Raw genomic sequence first — 22,598 nt, 5'->3', positions numbered from 1 at the left:
ATCTCTCACGTTGCTCGCGGAAGGAAAACAAAGCGGCGTCCTAACCAAACACAAAAGTTGTACTTGCACTGCAAACGGTTTGTAGAAATTTCCGGATTTTCTTTTTTTCTTTTTAGCTCCGTCTAATTAACAGAGGCCCGCAGCGATGTGACATTACTACATTAAAGTATTTTACTTGCGGTGTACTGCATTTTACGGCGGCGAGCTATTGCCGAGCTGTTGCTGCATGCGACTCTGAATCACACGCAGGCAGGAACTCCTGGGAGAAGTCGGGGATCAAGGATCCTTCCAAAAAATGTTTTAATTCGCAACGTTTGAGATCAGGAAAAAGAAAAATACTTCAGCCTTGACTTTCTTATTCTGCTCTGTGATTTCTTTTTTTTTTTTGTTGTTGTTGGTGTTATTTGCTGTACAAAGTGTCAACGTGAACAATTTCTTTAGTCCAGTCATCCTTCTGCATCCTGTCCAACAGATTTGAATCTTTAAACTGTGTGAACGATGCGTGTCTGGCGTGTAATAAGGAACCATCAAACACTCGGAGACGACTGAAAAATAAAACGGCAGGCAAAAAAGAAAGAGTAAAAGAGAACAACTTGTTCTCCTTTGCTCTTTGACAGGAAGGATGAATGAGTGCGACTTCCGCACCACGCCGGGATTTGACAATGAGCGGAGAGAGAGAGCGAGAGGAAGAGAGAAAAAAAAATATCACAATCAATCTGTGCAGTTTCCGGCTCCCTGTGGGATCCTGCTGATTCACTACAACGGCGACAACCAGCGGAACAACACAACAACACAACAACACAACGTGGCTTTTAAGCCACGAGGTGCCAGAACGCTGACGCACTTTTTTTTTTCTTCACTCACAAAGTTAAAAGCTCACACGGCGCCTTCGCACAGGAACCTTCTCATTTAGTTTCTTTTGTCCCCGGCACATAGACGGTGAAGAGAATGGAATGCAATGTTAACGTATGAAAATAATATGTGTGAGAACGTATGAGAACAAATTTCATAAAGAAAAAAAGTCTGGAGCTGCTTAGAGCGAGCAGAAGGAGGACAAAGGCAAACGCACTTTATTAATATTAAATTGAGGTTGTTTCTTATTCCAGCAGACAACATGTCACATTAATAATTCAGCGGCCTTATCTATTCTCTTCTATTACAGCAGGAATTACACCGTCCCACTCGCTCCTTTCATGAAATTTAAAAGGAGCAAAAGGGGGGCAGAGACAAGTGGGAGCAAAGAGGCGGCGTAATTAACCCAAAAAAGTACACGGGCGACTTCAAAAAAAAAAGGCGCCTCTTTACTTCCTGTCTTATCTCTGGATCGTCTTTCTTTCTTCCCTCCGCAATCTCTCCATCTTCCTCTCCACCTCCCCCTCGCTCGCTGCTGTCTCTCTGAAGTCCAGTTGCCGTATCAGACGGGCTAATTAAAGAAGCACATAATGAGCGGCGGCAGCGGCGGAGGAGGAGGGGCAGCAGGAGGAGAGGGGGAGGAGCGGAGCGGGGGATGAGGGTCAAAGGAGAAGAAAGGAGTGATGATTTCTGGGATGTGACACAGCGTCGGGATACGTGCGGATGTCGACGGGCAACTTCCGAAATGAATGACTTAAAAATATATATCACTGCCTGCTCCTGATTCCTTCTCATTCTTCCCTCCACGGTGCATAATTCAAGTGGACAGAACGGTAAAAAAGAAAAAAAAGAAAATGAAAAGAGGGGAGAAAAAAAAATCCACACGTTTGTAGATTTTTTTTTTTGTGCGCTGTTCCGATAAGAGGGCGAGCAGCGGCTGCCTGCCGGGTGCTAATTAGGGCGACTTCCAAAAAAGTTAAAGGAATGTAACGCGGCCGGCCGCCTTAAGGACCTCCCCGGAGACGCAGGGAGGGGGCGCCACCGTCTGAACGGCCGGCAGCCGCCACCACTCGCAGCTTCTAAATGAGCTGTGAGCCTCGGCGGGCCGACACCTGCCCACCGTCTCCGCTCTGATATATTTGAGAGGCTCCATTAGACCGCAGGCGGAGGAAGGAGGAGGGGGTGGGGATGGGGGTGGGGGTGGTGGTGGTGGGGGGGACCTGGGCTGTCTGGGATCTTACCTGGGGTACCAGCGGAGGAAAAGGGGCGGGAAGGTGTGTTGTAGTACTGGTCTTTGTATCCAGACCACTTTTTAAGGGTCTCGGTCTCGTCTCGAACTCGGAGGCTCTTTTACTCGGCCTTGTCTCGGCCTCGGACTGGACCGACTCTGGATCTTCGATCAAGACTCAGCCAACATTGTAATAACACGATAATACACACATTCACACTGAGAAAGCCAGTCTGGTCAGTCTGCATGGAGGTATAATAAATGAAATAATGTAACATAGAAAGTTTGTTGTAAAAGGTATCGGGCTGAGTCACAGCGGTGGCGAGGAGACGGCCACTGACGCACACCTACCACACAACTTCTCAGCACCTGCAAAGTTCAACCGATGAACTGAGAGGAAAATGCCGCCGGAACAACAGCCTGAAACTGTTTTCTTTTTTAATCTTTCTCCCTCTCGCTCTATTTTAAATGCGGCGATTAGCGTAATTATCCCTCTGTTTCCCAGGTGTCGATGCGCTGCGAGGTTTTTGTGCGGTTACATCACTCGTCTCTGTTGACTCTCGTGTCTCCTCTGATGTGTTTTTCATCACTTTGTGCCTTTTCTTTTGGTCTCTCAACAGTTACCATTTTCCACTCGAAGATTTTTCTTTTTTAATTTGCGGTTTGCTCTCCGCCGTGTTTTTTCCAACCGCATTTTCTCTCTTTCGGGCCCGTTATCTCCCCTTTCAGACCACTTTGTTTATTTCTCTCGCACCTGTTAGTTATCGAATTCTGGACTTACTTCCATTAGTCCCCTTGCGCTGTGTTTTTCTAGCCTCAAATTTTCTTGCTTCTAATAGTTTTTTTTGGTGTAATTTTCTGGTAATGGTTCTGTCGGTTCCTCCCTGGTCTTTGTTGCGGCTTCACGTCTCTCTGCCCATCTTCCCTCTTTCTGCCTCGATTTTTTTTTGTCGAGCCGTTCAGAATGTCTTTATTCTCGGTGTTTTCTGTTTTTGTGCGTCCGTTCATTTAAACTCCCCCCCCCCCCGCCCCCCCGCGCTCCCCATGCCCCCTCCGCCGCCTCCAAACAAGCTGTTTTTGCGACCTCGGCTAAAGTTGGATGGATCGAAGACCCCAAAAAAAGAAAGAAAGTTGGAGTGATTGTCTTTTTTTTCTTTTTAGCGTGGCCTTGTCTTTGCTCTGTGACTGATGATGAAACGACTTGAAAGACGAGAGCGAGACAAAGACCGACAGAGGTCTGGAGGAGCAGAGAGGAGAGGCAGAAGACAATCAGGAGGATGTTTTCACCGCATCATTACTCCGCTCGACGCTCATTCTCCCTCCTCGCACTCATCTCCCCCACTCTCTCTCTCTCTCTCTCTCTCTCTCTCTCTCTCTCTCTTTATGAGTCGTCGCGCTCCCTCTCATCTCTTCTTTGTCTTGTTCATCCTCCCCCTTCCAGCTTCTATCATTAGTTTTTATCTCTCCGCTTCTCCCGGTTTTCTGTTGTTCGGATACTCAGACAAATGAGCCTTGAAATATTCGCCATCGAGAGTCGTATGTGACTGCCTGACTGTGTGTGTGTGTGTGTGTGGGTGGGTGGTATGAGTGTCCATGTGCGTGTGTTTGTGAATTTTTCCGCGTTGATGCTGACTTTGGCGTCGGAGGGTCTCGGTGCTGCGCTGGAAGCTGGAAGGTAGCCCACCTGTGTTTCGATCCGACTTGCGGCGCCGTCCCAAAAAATTATTTGGCAGGCGTGAAATCAAATTGGCTGCTAGGATGGAAAAAAAAAGAATTGGAAAAAAAAAGTGAAATGACTGGCTGCTCTGCAGCTGAGCAGCCAAGGAGAAAGGATGTTTCACGGAGATCTCGGCCAGGACGCTGTCAAGAAATTTCACAATAAAAGCACAATGCCGAGAACGGCCACGCTGTTACAGAAATAGAGAGGATTAGGGACATATGAACTACAGCTGAACTGGGGGACTCTGCCCCCTGAAACCGCTTTTTCTTCATTTGCTTCCAAACATGTGAAAAATGTTGGTTGGAGGCTGCAAACACGGGGCTAAAAACGCTGATTTCCAAGAGATGCAAGGAGTGTTTTTGAATAATTAATTGTGCGCGGCCCCGGCTGGAGTCCTAAATCAGAAATGAAACTGGAAAGACATGGGAGCATTAAACTACACCTGCGCTTGATCCAAGACCATGTGCAGAGACAGAGAGAAGAAAACAGCAGCTCGTAAAAGAAACAAGTGCAATGCGAACTCTCTGACAGTACAATATCTTGCAGGTCGTCCTTCACTCTTTTTGTTTTGCACATTAATGTTGCATTGAGAAACATTGATTGTCATGTCAGTCAATCAATATTTCATATGTTGCTGTCAGAATGTGGCTGCATTTTTCAACCGTGTAAAGATGTAGACGCAGACAATGAGAGCTAAACTTGACAAGAAAAATATTATTAAATATTTATTAAACAATGATAAATAATTCCTGTGGACACCAGTGCCATTTATTTTGTACAGACTCACTGTTTCCTTTTTTTTTTTTGTTCACTGTTTCCCTTTTTTTCACTCTTTCCCTTTTTTTTTTCCTAAAAAAAAAAAAAAAAAAAAATCAGTCGTGTTGTGGAGGTTTTATCGTCCTGTGAGATTTGGACTCAGTTACTTCTCTCTCGTCGTGTACAACCAGAAGCATAAGTGCTAATAGTGAACAGGCCTCCTGGAGGTCAGTCAGAGCCCCAGATGACATCACGTCCTGCCAGTAGGATTATTCCACCTCACTCTAATGGAGCAGGCGGCGGAGTCGGGAACATGACCTGGAACGCAGCAGCGCCATCAACATGGAGACACATGTCGCACGTCTACACACAAAACCCACAACTGTTGTGTCTTTGCCACACACACACACACACACACACACAGACTCACAAGCTGTTTGGCTGACAGGTTGTAGTAAAAGCGGCGTGCTGGTCCGAACGCTCGACGGCCAGCATCGTTTCCTCCTGCCGCTCATCCTTTGGCCTATTTGCGCAACTTTTTGCAAGACGCTCACACACACACACACACACACAGACACACACACACACACACACACACACACACAATCCTGATAACAAGCCAGAGGCGCCGCTGCGTGTTTGATCTCCTGAGTCTTCAGACTTGCAGCCCACGTGCAAACGCAACTTCTTCCCCCGCACTCCAGACTGGCCGCGTGGGCGTGGAGTTGGAGAAGTCGTCGCCCTTTGAAAAAAAAAAAAAAAAAAAAAAAACAAAGAAAAAAAGTCACGTCCTGCCCCTCCCTAACAGAGTGTGTGTGAGAGAGAGATCTGTTGCAGACCCTTCACATCCATTATTTCCATTGTTGTGCTGTTTGCATGTTTGGATGCCAGATCTGGGCCTGTTTTAATGAAAGGATGAAACGACTCTTCCCTCAGCACTTGGTAGGAATGCTTTTCACTGTCGCACACAAAAAAGTGAGGCCAGTGGCCAAGGAGCCGCGACTGCAAACCACGTATGGATCAGTTTCTCTTCTCCTTCTTCTCACATTAAATGGCTCTGCTTGGTTTAGAATGGATGTGAAATGCAGATAAAAAATGCATTCGGTGTGCAAGAATGAGGCTCGGAATCTCTGTGGAAGGCTGAATGAAATGTCAAGCGACTTCGGCATCCTATTAGAAAAAAACTGCCCGCTGAGCATATTTTCCTCCCCTATTCATTTTGCTATGCGAGAGCTGCGCGTCAATGTGTCTGATCCAGATTTAAATCAAACGGCGAGAGGGGTTTTCTCATTTGTTGGTTTTTGATTTGGCCGACAGGTGGTGGGCGGGGCTCTGGAGGCTCTGTACAGCTTTTGTTTCCCCCCCCTTTGCATACCTGCCAAATAACAAACACGCTAATCAGGCCATTCTGCAGCCACGCACGCAAAGTTATGTCGGCTTTAATGCGAGCAGACGCGCGGACGAGCTTAATTAGCGCCGCTATGCTAGCAGCAACAGGCAGCGGCGACCGCAACGAATCACACGTCATTACACTCCCAGCCACAAACAAGACCATTAGCGGGGCTTTGTCGATTAACAAGGACCGGAGACAAACTGAGACGTCACAGGGCTTCCTGTCACTTTAGCAGCTGATTTAAAAGTCCTGTATGCTGCAGAAATAAAAAAAAAAAGTTTGTGATGTCATAAAGGTCACTAGCTGCGTTTTCGTGACCCCCTAGAATTGCGAAAAACCTAAATATCGCAATAAAAACTGGTCAATGAAACACCTATACTTGGAAAAACCTCTGGCTAAAAGGTGGCTAAAAGGTTTTGACGCTCCCCATCAGGCGGTTTTTCAGACGGAGCGACATCGAGGTATATGGCAAAAGTGTCATGGAAACACTTTTGTCACATTTACACGTCAGCGGACGTGATGTACGGGGTCACGTGACCATTTCGCTTCAAGTGAAAATGGCGCGTTATGTTTGTGCGGAGGAGGAGACGGAATTTTTAAAAATTTTTTTTTACATGTAATCATGGGCTGCCAAACAGAGGGCTAAACGTGCTGGTCTTTTAGAGCCCTGCACCATCATGTCAGCCTGCGCACCTGGATTCCAATATGGAACCTTTAAGAAGCTCAGAGTGCCTTTAACTTCCTGCAGTCACCGGGATCTAATGAAAGAATCAATCTCTCATTAAACTTTATTTATTTCTTTAAACTTTTGTTTTGAACGCTCCCCCCGGTGGCTGCGTCCCAGCTTTCAGAAGCAGTTCACACGTCTGTTAATTGATTCTAATTAAAGCTAGCTGCGCCTGCTTCCATCTGCATCTGTGGGTTTGTTATTACAGTATGCCTCTGAGGTCCTCTCCCCCCGCCCCCCCACCCACCCCCCGGCTGTCACACAGACAGACACTTCATTTCCCTGCTAGTGTCAGCAACAAATTCCTATATAAAGAAATAACTGCAGCCCCGGAGGAAGAGGCACTGCGGCGTGCGGGTCCTCCGAGCTGCTGCAGCAGCCGCTTGGCTCAGAGCTTTTACAGCCCCGGCTGAAGGTGCAGCAGGCTGGGCAGCGGCCAGAACCTCGGTGACGCACACACACACACACACACACACGCACATACACACAGAGCACCGGGTGCAGCAGCTCTGACAGCATTTTTATAAGACTTGGAGTAATGCACGAGGTCCCCTGCGCAGGATTTTTCATTTTATTTCATTTTTTTTTTTTTTTTGAGTGGACTGCAAATGCAGCAAGTGTAGCTGAGTAAGCAGGAGCGCCTTCTCTCCCGAGAGGAAGTGACTTGAACTGCAGCCAAACGCCCCGGAGTGACTCTGTCACCATCAGCTGATGGGGAAATGTGTCAACGGACGCCACGTTGGCGCCGCGTCGCCAGGGAGGAGCGTTTGCATTTTGCTCACTGAGGCATAAAATGAGGTTTAATGTGTGGGGAACCTTTACCTGCCCTTTATTTCACCACCGCACCTCTCTTTGATTCTCATTATTTGCCTGCGTTCCTTTTTTTTTTTTTTTTTAATCCTCATTGGCAGGCGGTAATTAAAATATCCCTCCATATTTTTCTTTTAGCCGTTTGTTCGCCGGGAAAATAAATGTCACGATAACTCAAATGAACGACATTCCTGAAATAATGATCCAGAATTCTTTTTTCCCCCTGCTCTGGTCATTAAGGTAACTGCGGATACAACAGATCAGCCATGACTCACCAGCCGGAGCTGCGGAGAACATTTAGCCACCGCAGAGACATGTCAACATGTCTTTTTTTAAAAAAAAGAAAAAGAAAAAAAAGAAAATGAGTCTTGCATTAATTAGTTTCATCAGACTAATGGTGCCCAGTTTGTGTTTTTGAATTTAAATCTTTGGTTCTGCTTCTGCCGAACAGTTGAACTGTCTCAAATACGTCTTTTCTTTCTCCAAGTGGAATTTTCATCATCAGCTTTCCTGTCTCTTTGAATTCCCCTTTCCTGTTGAGCAGGACTTTATTGATTAATGACAGGCTGCTGTTCTGAGTGACTCGGCTTAATAAACAAAGTCCAACCTCCAGCCTTTAGAAGTGAATCCTTGTTACGTCACGAAGCCTTGGCGTCTACATTTGAAGAATAGAGTCAAGAGTGGAGATCAAATGACATCCTGAGCAACTATTTCAATTTCCACTTCTCTCTCCGTGTGTTCAGTGGAGAGGAGAACAGGTCAACCTGCTCTTGACCTCCAACCAATTTCCTGTGAAATGAACAAAGAGACATTTGCTTTGCTAACTGGCCGAGCAAGCGCTCATCATCTGAAAGCCCAAAATTAAAAGAGCACAACTTCTTCTTCTTCTTCTTCTTTGGTTAAGAACCAAAAAGTTTTGCTCTTGATTGATGGAGTGATGTTGTTAGCCACAGAAACACATTCTGTAAGCCAAAATAAATCACCTCTGCCATAACCACGCATATAATGTAATATAATATAATATAATATAATATAATATAATATAATATAATATGATATAATATGATATGATATGATATAATATAATATAATATGACAATAGTTCCTCTGTAAGGTGATGTCATGATGCCATTGCTTTCAATTAGAGGAATGCACTTACTTTGATTTGATGAGCGTGCACGTGTGCGCGCGCACAAACACACACCCACACCCACATGCACACACAGGCACACACAGGCACACACAGGCACACACAGGCACACTGGCATACGGCGAATTACGTCGACCATTCTCACTTTGCAGTAATTTCAGTTTTTATTTCTCTGGAAATGATGTTTTTCTCAATCAAATCAATTAGGCAACAACACAAACGCAGCGCTGGATCAAGCAACAAGCGGCGCAACAGCAGCCGCAGCGGCAACACGCATGGACAGAGACAGAGGAAAAAAAGGAAATAAGGCGCAGTAATAGCTGCGGAGTTAATCGCTCCGTGTAGCCCTATTAAAAAGTTGATTATCGCTGGAACCGCATTGTTACAACTGTATTGTTTGCTTTGCTGACGGCGGGCATTAGCACTGCGGCAGGGCTGGAGCTGCACCAGTGATCTGACGATTAGCTTGGACTCGGTGAGACCGGATCTTCACAGAGTCCTCGGAGAACCTGCAGCAGCAGCAGCAGCAGCTCTGCAGCCAGGCTCCATCCCTGCAGGCCATTTCTGCATTTATTTGATTGTTGATTCTGTCACACATGGTCAGAACTCACCATTAAATATCTGCAGTCTACTGTCTGCCGATGTACTTTCAGTCTGACCTTGTCCTTTAAGTTCTGCAAGCCCATCGTAAGGCCCAGAGTTATCAACATTTTTGTCCTCTTCTCTCTACATTTTCTTTTGCGCAACGAATCAACTTGACCCCCAAATCCATCCATCCATCTATCTATCTCTCTCCAGACAGGCTGCAGTTAGTCATTGTGTGTGCTTTTTTTTATTTTTTTTTTTAGGAGTATAAGCTGGGTGGAGGAACATGACCGTGAGGGAGACGGAGGAGAAAGAGATCTGTCAGTGGAAAAAGTCATTTGTGGGGAGGCGAGTCGGCGCTACGTCACAACTCTTCACACTTGCAACTTATCCAGGCAGTTTGGGGAGACAACAGAAATCAAATTAGTCACGGCCCACAGCTTTGTTCCAGCTAAAGTAATACGTTTCCAGCCAGAAAGTGAGTGAGAGAGAGAGAGAGAGAGAGAGAGATGAGTGAGACATCACTAAATGTAGATTATAATGTCTTTTTTTCTTCCAGCCCTCTTGTCTCTTTTATCGTGTTTCTACTCCTCCTTCAGTCTGAAGTCAGTGATGTAAAACACCGAATCAAAATCACGTCCCCCCCCCCCCAACCCCCCCAACACCTTCCCAACCCTCCCTCCTCGTTCTGCTAATTGAGCGTTAACATCAAACTCTGCAGCTCTGAGCACATCACTGGCTTATTCTTTTTTTTAAATGTCTGTCTTTTTTTTAAATGTCTGTCTGGGTTTGGCATCCAAAACACGGGGTAACAAACAAAGGCAGACGGGGTCAGGCGCCGCAACAAAACCATAGAGAGGAAAGCAGAGAAAAAACATGAGACCTGAGCTGTGAAGTCAGATCTGAAGAATCGATCGCAACCAAGATTAAAGCAGCATACAAGAACCTTTATTGTATTCATGCAGTTAATTAGTTGACAAAGAAATACTGAAATGTCTTTGTTTTAAGCATATCTTAGGAGTACAAAAAAACCTTGATTAAAATTCTGACTGTCAATTTTATTTTTCAAAAGTCAAATTAAGGTTTAAAATGGTGTTATCACAGGTCAATTATTCTTTTAGCGAAATAAAACACAATCGCCCTCGTGCTTGTTAGGTCACACATTGAAACTACTGCTTTGTAAGCTTGCAACGGCACATTAATACACTTTTTTTTAGGTTTTTAAAAAAGCCGTTTTTTAAATATTGTCTTTCACGAAATATAGATTTGTTGTTGTTGTTGTTGTAGATGTTTAAAGAATAATATTGAGGGATTTGAATTTGGGATTTATATTTCCCTTGCATTAAAATGTCAAAGCAAACATAATTCCCGTAAAATCTTGTCCCGGGAGATTTTTTACGAGAATTACGGCTAATGAGCGTCACACCATCCAATGGAAACACCTGCAAATTGCAATTGCGAAAAAAAAACAAAAAAAACAGCAGCAACAACAAAAAATCCTCCCGACTGTAATGTGTTTTAATTTGTCTCCACTGGGCAGCCATCTGCAGGACCTGGCCGCCCGTCCGGAGAGCGTCCACCACGACGATGCTAATGCAGGCCAACGACGTCCTTAACGACGTGATGCCGACCGATGGCGTCTTTCATTAAATAATGCAAATGTAATGTTTGGCCCTCTAATAGAATAACGCCGCATAAATCCGTCGACCAAATGGAATTACGCCGGCTGCAGCCATCACTCGTCCAATCAGCTCGCGCTGACCGAACGGGGAGGTCCGTCCAGTAACGGCGGCCGATCCAGGAGGGCAAAGCCGCCCCCCCCCCCCCCCCCCATCCCCCCGAGTCTTAGCACTGTTTGTCTTCATCAGGCCGCCGCCGTCCGTCCGTCCGTCCGTCCGTCTCCACTAATGGTCTCTCAGAGTTCAGCAGCCAAGTGGGACTTTTTTCTTTTTTGTCCTCCCACCGCTCTTAAAGAGAAACTGTTGGAAAAGTCCAATTAATGTAAACTGTGACTCACCCACTCTCTCTTTCACACACACATACACAAAAACGCACACACACGCTCTATCACACACACACTCTCACTCACTCACTCACTCACTCACTCACACAAAGCCGGAGGTTCACTGAAGGTCGTGTCACGAATTGAACGCTCCATACTTTTTAAAGATGAATCAATCTTCCATTAACAGACTGTGTCAAGTGGGTGTGTGTGTGTGTGTGTGTGTGTCGGCGTGTGTGTGTCGGCGTGTGTGTGTGTGTGTGTGTGTGTGTGTGTGTGTGTGTGTCGGCGTGTGTGTGTGCGTGGACGTCTTAAAATAAAATCCTGCATTTCTCAGCCTGTGAACGTCGTTGCAGCCTTAATATAAATTCTTCTATTAAGAGCTGCAGCTTCATGGCTTCATGGAAATGTGCGGGGTTTTTTTTGTGTGTGTGTGCGCGTGCCTCTGTGTGTGTGTGGTCGTGCGCGCACGCACGCGCCCGCGTGTGTGTTCAGTTGGAAACTCAAGTTGCCGATCAATAGCCGTGATTGAAGGGCCCATTAGCCATCGGAAGCAATAGAGACGGCATTACTCCACAAGACAAACTCTATAGGAAAGCGCGCGCACACACACAAACACACTGGCACGGCATATGACAGGTAACAAATTAAAAGCTTGAGTATGATGAATAAACATTCCCATAAATACATTTTATGACCCGTACTTTCCCTGAGTGCAATTCTCAACTCCTACTCAACAAACACACACAAACGCACACACACACACACACACACACACACACAAAAGGTTTTTCGCTTTCACAACAATGCCTGCGAGAAGTAAAAAAAAAAAAAAGAAAGACAGATGCGTATTCCCTCTGAAACAACCACTTGCATAAGTAAAAGATCAAACGGTCAAACGTTTCCATGGCCACCACCTGGCTGTTGTCGTCAACACACACACACACACACACACACACACACACGTGTGAACAGTGTCGCCAACTCTCAATTAATTTGAAAACGTCTCCTTTTGTCATGCATCCAGTGTGGAGGCAGAACAATTGGAAAAAGTGGCTCGACTCTGTAAATCCCGGCCGTTCTCGCCGCCAATAAAAGCATCGGATCATGAGCTCAAAGCGGCCCAAATACTGTATATTACAAATAAAAAAAAAAAAAAATGCATTTCACAGCGTTTATCAGTGTTTATGAGTAGCTCAGTTTAATCCATTTCATATCATCCAGTTTGATATGATTCCAATTGCTCAAATCACTGAAACTAAAAGCTGTAACGATGTTAGTGAAAGTCGTTTGATTCAATGAGCTTCTGCTCACGATAAAAAAACAAAAAAAAAAAACATGCACAAAAAGTGCATTGGCTTTTTTCAAAATATACTCTGGGACATGTTCATAATCGTATTATTGTCTTTGTCGCTGCGTGAAAAACAACTTTCACAGGAGTATAAATGCTGTTCGGTCAAAGTCTCTGTTGGTTGATGAAAGTACAATTGCGATTTTCAGGCGTTTCCATTGAATGGCGTGAAGTGCGTAAGCCGTAATTCTCGCAAAATCTCGTCCCACGTCCCACCTTTAAGACATATTTGAGAGTTTTTTTTCCCCACGTTTTGGTGTTTGCGTGACCAGTTTTTTATTGCGATATTTAGGTTTCGCGCAATTCTAGAGGTCATGGAGACGCAACAGGGCGGGGGGTTCAAACGATTCCGTGTTAATTTGTTGTCTCCTGTGTGTGTGTGTTTGCACCCCGCAGGAGGAGGGAGACTCCAATCTTTACTGCGAGCTGTGCGACAAGCAGTACGTGAGGCACCAGCAGTTCGACAACCACATCAACTCCTACGACCACCACCACAAGCAGGTGAGTTCCGAGGTCTACCTTCCAGACACACAACACTGTCGTCGACGTATATACACACACACACACACACACGTACACATACACATATTTGTCTTAAATTTTAAGACAAATCTTACATTTTAAGACAAATATACAAACAAATGTACACTATCAGTAAAAAGTTTGGTACAGTATCTGCAGCGTCGAAAGTTGTAAAAATGGAAAAAGAAAATGCATGAGAAGGTCCAAACTTTTGCCTTGTAGTCTATATACACAAACATTTTTGTGTTAGTTTGGTGCAACTTTTAGGAAACTGGTTTCCCAGCCACATATTTAAGAGCAAAAACAAACCATCCTGTTTTTTAGTTTTTTATTATACTTCCATCCAGTTATTGTCTCTTGTCCGGCACTCGGGGTCACAGGGAGTCTTGGTTTCTCTCCCAGGTGTCTCAGGTGAACAGACGCTCAAGATGCAAAAACACATTCACACCGTTGGACATTTTACACTTGGCTCTTCATCTAACAGGCCTGTTCACAGACGGATGAAGCCAGTCGGGAGCTCGTGTAGCAACATTTCTACATTTCATTGGTTGGATTTACGCAGCAGGAAGCAAATAATCCAGTTCCAATTTTGTTTTTTCTTTCGTTTTTTTTTTTGTCTTTGGTGGCTCAGGTTGGAATTGTAACGTGAACAGGGGAGCCTGAAATTTTGGACTCAGGCCTCCTTCATGTCTGTCCATTCCTACATCCCACCGTTTCTTTCAAGTGTGAGCAAAGGGACCCTTTTAAAAACTGGGAGTAAGCAGACAGTCGACACCAACCCAAAGAGTGAATCCAGTCTTTTCATTGTTCAGGAATCAGGAATCTCAAGGAAGAGTTTTAGGTTGCAGAGCCTCAGTCGTGCCTGGAAACTGTCAATCGGGTGACTGTTGAGCAGTGAGACTTGACCTCAGTGCCGTTTCTCAAGTCAATCTGATATGGTAGAGATCACGATATCATCCAGGAGGGGCCTGATTCTACTGGCACCTTCTGCATTTCGACGACGATGACGACAACGACAACAACAAGCAACACTGTGGCTCTACGCTGCTTCTGAATGACTTGAAAAAAAAAAAACAGCGTGGCGGCTTCTTTCTTTGCTGCAGCAAAACATTTGCTAAAGATCTCGGCAGGGTTTTCAGTGTCCCGCAGAAATTGCAGGAGAAAAACAAATTACAGTGCGTTCTTTTCCGGGCAAAATCAAAGTGCAGTCCACAGGTAATCAGAATTTTTCATTTGTGTTGACATCCGTTTTCCTCCTTTTATTTTCCTCCCCATTTCTTTCTCCACGCCCCCAAGATAAAAGGAGTTTGGTCCTTTTCGTGGTGGGAGGCCGGCGAGAGGGGGCCCCGAGAAGCTTGCAGCTCTTTGGATGTTTACGAAATCATAGGCGCTGGGAGGGATGTATTTGCTGCAATTATCATTTGTTCACTGGCGAGCGCTTTGAGAGAGGCATAAAATTTTTCACAGTTAGCCGTGTGTCAGAGTTATTAGGTTTACTGGAGGATGCAAAGCATTTAGGGCATATTGTCGGAGACTGCAACACTGGCAGGAAATGGATTTTTTCTCTTTGCAGGAATATTCCCCGGCCACACACACGCACAAAGACACACACGCACACACACACACACACACACACACACACACACACACACAGCAGCAGCAAAGCTACCCGTCTTGTGCTTCACGGTCAGTCATGCTGCCGTCGTCTCTGGGAAATGAAGTGGTTGGTTTGCAGGGAGGCAACGTCACCGCCTCTTGATTCCCGGCTGTGACAGATGCAGCCAGTCAGGCTGAGGGGAAATAAATAAAGCCGCGTGCAGTTTATCCCTGCCGATAAAAAGGAGCCGTGCGCTTCTCTTCGTTGAATTTATAATTCATACGGTGAGATGTCACAAGCGGCGGCGGCGAGGTGACACGTTATTTCTTGCGTTTGTGTTGGCGCCATGTTTTTCGGCTTCTCTGGTTCTGGAGCAAAAGGAGGGAAAAAGAGAAAAAGGAAGAAGAAGGAGAAGAAACGTCGCAGCTGTAGTGGGAGAGAACTGAGGAGTTGTTGTCCTTCACGCACAGAGCCGCCTCACACAGCTCAGAGTCGGCGTTTGTTTGGGAATCGCTGTTCGACGCTCTCAGTGTGATCTCATGAGATGCAGGATGAATAACACGCTGCTTTTTAGGGTTATTTCATATCCTGCAATTTTGACTTTTGCAGGCAAGGCATGCAAAAAAAAAAAAAAAAAATCCTGCCTGAGGACTGTAATCATGAGACAATGTTTGTGTTTTATTGGATTTATCGTCCCAATTTGGTTTGTTGTAAGGAAGAAAAAACGTGACTTGCTTGCAAGTTGTGTGGCGCACGTTTCAAAACGCAGGTTAGCTGTAGTTTGAGGCCTTGTATTTTTATTGGGAAAAAAAAAAACAAAAAACGTCTTCTTAAAAAAAAATATCACTGCAAACAACAATGGCATTTCAAAATAATCTTGTCTTCTGGGCTTGTAATGGCACGTTAACCAATCAGAGGCCTGAAGACATGCAGATACGGGTAGTTGCAACTGAATTAATTATACATATCACACTAGAATGTAAAGTTTAACAGAGGGTGGGAGAGGCACGATCAATGACTCTTTTCGAGTGCTAATCCTTTACACGAGTTGAAGACACTTTGTATTGAAGGAAAAAATGTCATTGAAGTCGTCCTTGAAAAGGTCAGTCTCTTACCTGGAGAAAAGAAAAACCCCTCCTCGTCTCTGCCAGGCAGATATCAAGCATCAGGGCCTTAATCTTCAATCAGTGTGTTCCAAAGAAGGACTGGATGGAGGCATGAAGGGCTGCAGGGTTGCTAAGCAGCCGGCAATTAACAGCGGAGGAGACTGGCACTTCTATTTTTTTTGTTTTATTTTAAAGATATGACGATGTTCAGGTTTAAAATGTACACGACGCAAAGGACAAAATAATGTCTTATTAGTAAAATAAAACTGCTACTTGTTTTTCTGCTGTTGATAATTTGTAGGTAGATTAAGACAAGAAATGGGCTCTTTAGGTCAGAGTCATATAATCTTTCCACACAGGCGTAAGGTCAGCTCCACGTGTCGGCCTCCGAACACGTGCTTCATTAGTGGGAGTCATAAATAGCTGCGGTGAGAAGTGGCGGCAGCTGCTCGACGCTGCCACACAGCAAAACTCCCGTTGTCACATTTTATCGGATTAACGGGTTAATGAGGAGCGAGTGTGAAATGGGAAGGTGGATGAAGACTTCTGTTCTGCCACCTTTTGTCATTTGTAACCGTGAAGAAACTTGCGGCAAAGACGGGTCATGTTTTTCTCCACCCTCCAAAATGATGAAAAATTGACTTTGTCAGAAATAAATTCCAGAAAATCCAGCAGAAACTAAACTAGAACTGTGTCGAGCGCACAGTTGTGGAACTCTACGCCCTATGTGATGTCACAAATGGCACCGATACTCAGCCGGTCCGCTGTTGGCTTTGGTTTTTGTCCCCACCAAAGTCCAACAAAGGCCTGTTGTTGTTGTTGTTGTTGTTGTTGTTGTTGTTGTTGTTGTTTTTTTGTTGTTGCTTTTTTTCTAGGGAGCAAAACCTTGTGGCAGGAGTATATGGACAAAGTAGGAATCAGACATGTGTGGCTGCTTCAACACAGTCTGGAGTGAAGAACAGATGGAAAGATGAAAATAGGAACTTTAACATCGTTATGTTGTTCTTGTCTCCCTTCTTTGACATAGGCATCGGTAGAATTAGACCAGGGCCTTTGTGGTTGTTCATATGAGCGTTGTGTAAATGTGTGATAATCAGTCACTCAGAATCAGAATGAAAAACACAAAAACTGGTGGAATTGATTTTTTTATTTAAAAAAAAAAAAAAATATATATATATATATAAAGCACATAGAACCAGAGGCTGGTGCATGTGTGTGGCAGCCTCCACACTGATTCATTTTCACAGAAAAAAGAAAACAACAACAACAACAACAACAACAACACACACACAAAACAAAACAGCCATGAGCTCATGTTTACGCCCAGCCTCCTCTCGTCATGCCTCCGACTCACTCAGTCGATATCTTTTCCTGCTGGAACAACGGCGGCGATAATGAAAAGTAGCGGGATGATGGATAAAAACAGATAGTTGCCAGCCGGCCGGCTGCGCTCGCACCCAGGGGCCGCGTATACGTACAGCAGCAATCCTTTAATATTGAGCACCGGTGCAGCAGCCCCGCTGTTAATCCCCGACTGTCAGTCCGCTGCTAAAATCCACACAGCGGATCGGCGGAGGCATCGGAATAAGCAAGAAAGCAATTTAATTTGACGTGTTAGCGGGGGGAAGGGAAACGTGAATACGTGTCGGTGTCCTGGGACCAGATTCCCCCCCAGCGATCAGTCAAAAGCTACTGGATCAAATTTCACATCTCAGAGAGTAGAAATTAGAACCCGTGGCCGGCCGAGGAGTCCGGGGAGAGGCGGCCGAGTGTCTCGCTTCCAATTTGCGACGTTAATTCTTCTCATCGGAGCACCTGGAAAACATCAAAATGCTGTTTTTTTTTTGTTTTTGTTTTTTTATTTATTAAATGTGATAAACAGCGACGGCAGTGATCACAAGAATCTCTGACTTCACCCATGAATGTATTATAACAACTGGGTTCCGGACTGCCAATATGGCGGCGCTGTGATTTCTTTCCAGTGGCCACTCAAGGTACTGCAGCCAAAAATTCAATGTAGCAGAGAAAGCATTTTTCCCGTAGAATGCAAAACCAAAAAAAAAAGAAAAGAAAAATATTAATTATGAAAATATAAAATTGTCAGAACACCTCTGACCTGCAACACGGTTCAAAATTGCAGAAGTAACCCGGAAGCCAAGAAGCAACACCGACGAAACATGTACATGTACATGTAAACACGTAATGAACGTATCGGATCCTGGCGGCCTGCTTCAACCAGTCACATTTCCCGGTTTGCTTCCCGACCACAAACCTTTGCTCAGTGGAGGAATCATCACTGTGACTGAGCGCACTGAAAAACGTCCGCACTCCAACTGTGCACCTCTCCGATTTTTTTTTTTTTTTTTTTGCTCATTTTGCACACACAACAGCGCGGACGCTGCAGGAGCAGCTGCAGACGTAGTGATGGGAAGCAGCAGAAGATCTGGAATCTGGAATCCAGCCGTGTGTGTATAGTGTGTGAAGGAAGTGAATGCGGTTTCACTTCCTTCACACACTATACAAGACATGATTTTCAAATGAATGTGTCGGTAAAACTAGGACTCTGTCACATGTTATACAAAGACTTATAAAAAATTTCTTCATCCCAGACTCCAGTGAAGCAGCCGGCTATGATTCATTATACAGAAGACTGAAGTTCTCAAGTGAACTGCGTATTTAGCTCTGTGTTTATAGCCTCCTGCTAAAACACGTTGATTGTTGTTGGACAGAGAACGAAATCAACACCCATGTAAAAGTTTTGTGATAAACCTCAGGACCCAGTGGTGTATTGGTGCCCTTTGTGACATCACAAAGGGTTGTTTTCCCGAAGCGTGTGTTGAGCGATGTGCAGAAGAAACTTTTTTCTTCTGCACATCTCCCCCCCCCCCCCCCCACTGTTCTGGGGAGCTCAGTGATAGGAAAGAAACCCAGACTGTCAGTGAACGTTGATAAAGTGAATTTTAGATTCTACGGGACCTTTAACGAAATAAATATTTCACATTGTCTCATGCCATTAAAAAAGAGCTGGTAACAACAATAATGAGAACTCTATTATTTATGTCCTGGCTGGAAGTTTCCATGCTGGTCTCTCCTTCTTCATTTTCCTTGTCAACGTCGGCTAACCTTGTTTGCACCCTCTTCCAAGAAATGCCACACAGTTTTAAATAACACACCGCGCCCGTCTCACTTCCTGTTTGTCCGCCCCCCCCCCAACCGCTCCCCCAATCCTCCAGGGAGCCCGTCCGTCTTGTTATCCGTCTTTTCTCTTTCTGTTTATCTGTTTGTCGGCTCGTCTGCCTCGCTGTCCGACTGTCATCTGTCTGTCTGTGATATGAGCCCACCGGTGTATTATTAATATTAGCTATCACACACACACACACACACACACACACACACACACACACACAATCCCAGACGCACGTATGCACGCACATACACTCTCTCTCTCTCTTTCTCTCTTTCTCTCTCTCTCTCTCACACACACACACACACACACACACACACACACACACACACACACACACTATCTGTATCTCCAGCTTGCAGACAGAGCTCAGTAAGTGAATTAAGCTGGTCTGGATTGGACTGAGGCTGACACTGGTTGACTTGGGAAGCACACAAAGACGCGCGCACACACACACACACACACACACACACACACACACACACACACACACACACACACACACACACACGCACACACATCACACTGTGGTGACGTCCGCCACTCTACTGTAACATTTTCTTTGCTAAAGTAGCCGCCGCCGCTAATTAGCCGCTCGCTGTCCGTCCTGCTTGTCATTGCAGCGCCTGAAGGAGCTGAAGCAGAGGGAGTTCTACCGAGCGCTGGCCTGCAGGAGGCAGAGGAGACGCAGGGAGGAGAAGAGGGAGGAGAGAGCGCTGAGGAGCCTCCACAAGAATGAGGAGCGGAGGCCAGAGGAGTGGTGAGTCACGGCTTATTCAACCCCCCCCCCACACACACACACACACACACACAAAAAAAAAAAAAAAACCTGACTGTAGCCAACTGGTGATGATGTGTTCATTAAAACGCATTAGCAAGCTCGTCGCCAAGTTTCAGGATGTTTTGTCTTCAACCCCAAACTGATTATTCATGAAAAATAATCAAATCAATTAACGGGGGGGAAAGACAAACAAACCCACCAAAAGTAACAGCGAAAACTTTTTTTATTAACACGTAATAAAATGTGACTGTGACTATTTGTTCTATAAATGGTGTTTTTTATTTTTTCTTGTCACATTTATGGGCTTGTGGACGACTATGCAGGTTGGCAGGTCATGTGACCACAACACCAGGAACAGCCCAACATAAGGAGACAATAAGATGTTTTCTCTCATGTGAATTAACTTTTACACACTGGATCTCACTTTTCCCGCCCAAATTGGACACTGGCCTGCCATCAACGCGCGCGCGCACACACACACACACACACACACACACACACACACACACACACACACACACACACACACACGCACACACACGCCGCTGTGTGATTTTTGGCTCGCGGAGCCGAAGCAGCTGCATTGGCTCGTCTTTAAACTTCATCCCTTCGCTCCGGTAGCTGCTCCCACTGTGACACCTCGTCCAGCCTCCACACCGCCGGGTGGGTCGCGCCGCTAGGATGGCTAACATGGCTCGCATGTCTAAGTGATGGGAATGGCTTTCCTGCTGTGTTTGTGTTGTCACGGCTACTGCGTCTGCCTGGCGAGCAAACGGTGTCGCCCGCCTCTGTAAATATGTACAAACTAACACCAAATGGGGTGAAGAAAAAAACAACAACCCATGCAAGACAAATATAAAATGATCCAAAAAAAAAAACAAAAAACTCTGGGGTATTGAAACAGACTGAGTAGCTTTGGCCGCCTTTTTTTTTTTTTCAGCCTGGAAAACATGTCACGATTGGAGCTCTCCTGGCGAGCGACCAGACAGAGATTTGGGTTTCTTGAAATATACACGATGGCGCATGAAAAAAAAAGGAAGAGGAAGAAAAAAAGAGAAAAGAGGAGCCTGCGAGCTGCATGTCAGAAACCTGAAGTCTGCCCACGCAAAGTAGAACAAGGTCTACGGCAGGAAAACGCTCCCCGAAGACGCCTTCAAACATCCACATGTGTGTTTTTTTTTATCTCCTACATAAAAAAAAAAAAAAAAATCTCAGTATCAAAGCCGACGTTTTTAAAAACGCAGTCGTCGGTCTCTGACGGCCGAGCCGAACGTCTGCCTGCGTCTTCCAACCCTGGATGTGTTCGGTGGCACGCGGGTAAAAATAAAACCTTAGGGGGGGAAAAAATAAAATAAAAAAACAAATCAAACGAAATGAAACGGAGATGAGTGGGACGGCGACGCCGGCTCCGCCCACGCCGGCGGCCAATGAGATGATGCCTCTCGCCCGCGTCGCTTTCATGGACGTAATCAGCGCGGCGGTGGAGTGTCTCCGGCCAATCACGTCGCTCGGCTGAGCCGGAGGTTGTGTTTAAGTGTCGGCTGTCAGCGACTGGAAAAGCCCGACTTAATTGATTTTCGGCTGGATTTCAGCCGCTGTCGAGGCTCCTCGCCGCCCGTCTCCTCCTCCGCCCACCTCACATCCTCCTCCTCTCTCATCCCTCACTCGCCACGCCATTCTATCCTTTCTCTCTTTTTTTTTGTATAGAAAAAAAACACTTTCCTTTTCCTTTTCTCTTTGCTCGCCTTAACCTTCGCTCACTCCTTGACTTGTGATGTACCTCCTTCTGCCTCTTCACCTCCATCACCCTTCTATCTTTCTCTCTTTGGCCGCCTCTCCCCTATTCCTTGTCCTCCTTCTGGTACTTATTGATTCACTCTTTTCTCTACACCCTCCTTTCATTGACCAGCTCTGTTATCTTCTCTCCTCTCCTTCGTTTTCCATCAACTTTTCTCCCTCGTTCCTTTTCATCCCCCTGCCCTTGTTTATTCGTCTCCTTCGACCTTTCGCTCCCTCTGCTTTACTCACTCACTCTTTCCTCTCGTCTTCTGCTTCATCTTCCTCCTCCTCCTCCTCCTCCTCCTCGTCCTTGCCTGTTGTGTTTCCACCCCCCCCTCCCTCCCCTGTTGTCCTCCATGCCTCTGCCTTTCTCTCCTTTAATCCGCTCCTTTGTCATCCTCTGCCGCTCTCCCTGCAGCGCTCCAGGTTCCGGGCCCATGTTCCGCTCCACCACGGTGGCCGTCGAGCCGGGAAATCAGAGCGGACCAGACTTGGTGCAGAACTGGGCCGACATCCACGCGGGCGGCACAGCGGCAGCAGGAACGAGTGAGCGACGCCTTCCACTTCTGAAAAAGAAAAAAACGCCTATTGCATAGTTTATGAATGTGTGTTTGCTTTTGCTGATGGAGATATCACTCACTGATATCAGGAGGGGATTAACAGAGTGAGTGTGGACTGCAGAGGCAGTGTTGAAATGTGTGAATTATCAGCAGAAATCAAAAGAACAAGTGCAGTGCAGCAACTGTGTAATGTGGCTCTCGAGGACAAGAGGCACCTGGGACTCCATCGCATGCACATTTCTAGAAACGACTCAATTTGATCTTTATCAGGCTTGTAATTTTGGCATATCACACGATAACATGCGTATGAATACACGTCGCGGCCATTTGCACACATGGATTCCTGCATTCCAAGTGTTGTTCAGCTGCAGAAGCTGTTTTTTTTGTTCCCTTGAGAGTGAAAACACGCAGCCGACTCTGCTGGAATCCGCAGCTGGGTCTGTCAGGAGAAGCTGGATGCGGTTAAACACATTCTGCTAATGTGCCTTCAGGGTT

General features: G+C 45.7%; 1 protein-coding gene across 1 annotated transcript in view; it reads left to right on the top strand.

The window, feature by feature from the left end:
• Positions 1-22,598, top strand: part of LOC142899436 (G patch domain-containing protein 8-like) — a 53,042-nt gene that overhangs the window by 26,548 nt on the left and 3,896 nt on the right. Inside the window, exons 2-4 of the mRNA XM_076042991.1 lie at positions 12,971-13,075; positions 19,607-19,743; positions 21,962-22,089. Of these exons, the coding sequence (XP_075899106.1) occupies positions 12,971-13,075; positions 19,607-19,743; positions 21,962-22,089 (370 nt within the window). The remainder of the gene's footprint in view (positions 1-12,970; positions 13,076-19,606; positions 19,744-21,961; positions 22,090-22,598) is intronic.

Source organism: Nelusetta ayraudi, unplaced genomic scaffold (assembly GCF_046127955.1).
Source record: "Nelusetta ayraudi isolate G7.1 ecotype Tasmania unplaced genomic scaffold, CSIRO-AGI_Nayr_v1 ptg000072l, whole genome shotgun sequence".
Classification (NCBI taxonomy): Eukaryota; Metazoa; Chordata; class Actinopteri; order Tetraodontiformes; family Monacanthidae; genus Nelusetta; species Nelusetta ayraudi.
This window is presented reverse-complemented; position numbering and strand designations above follow the sequence as displayed.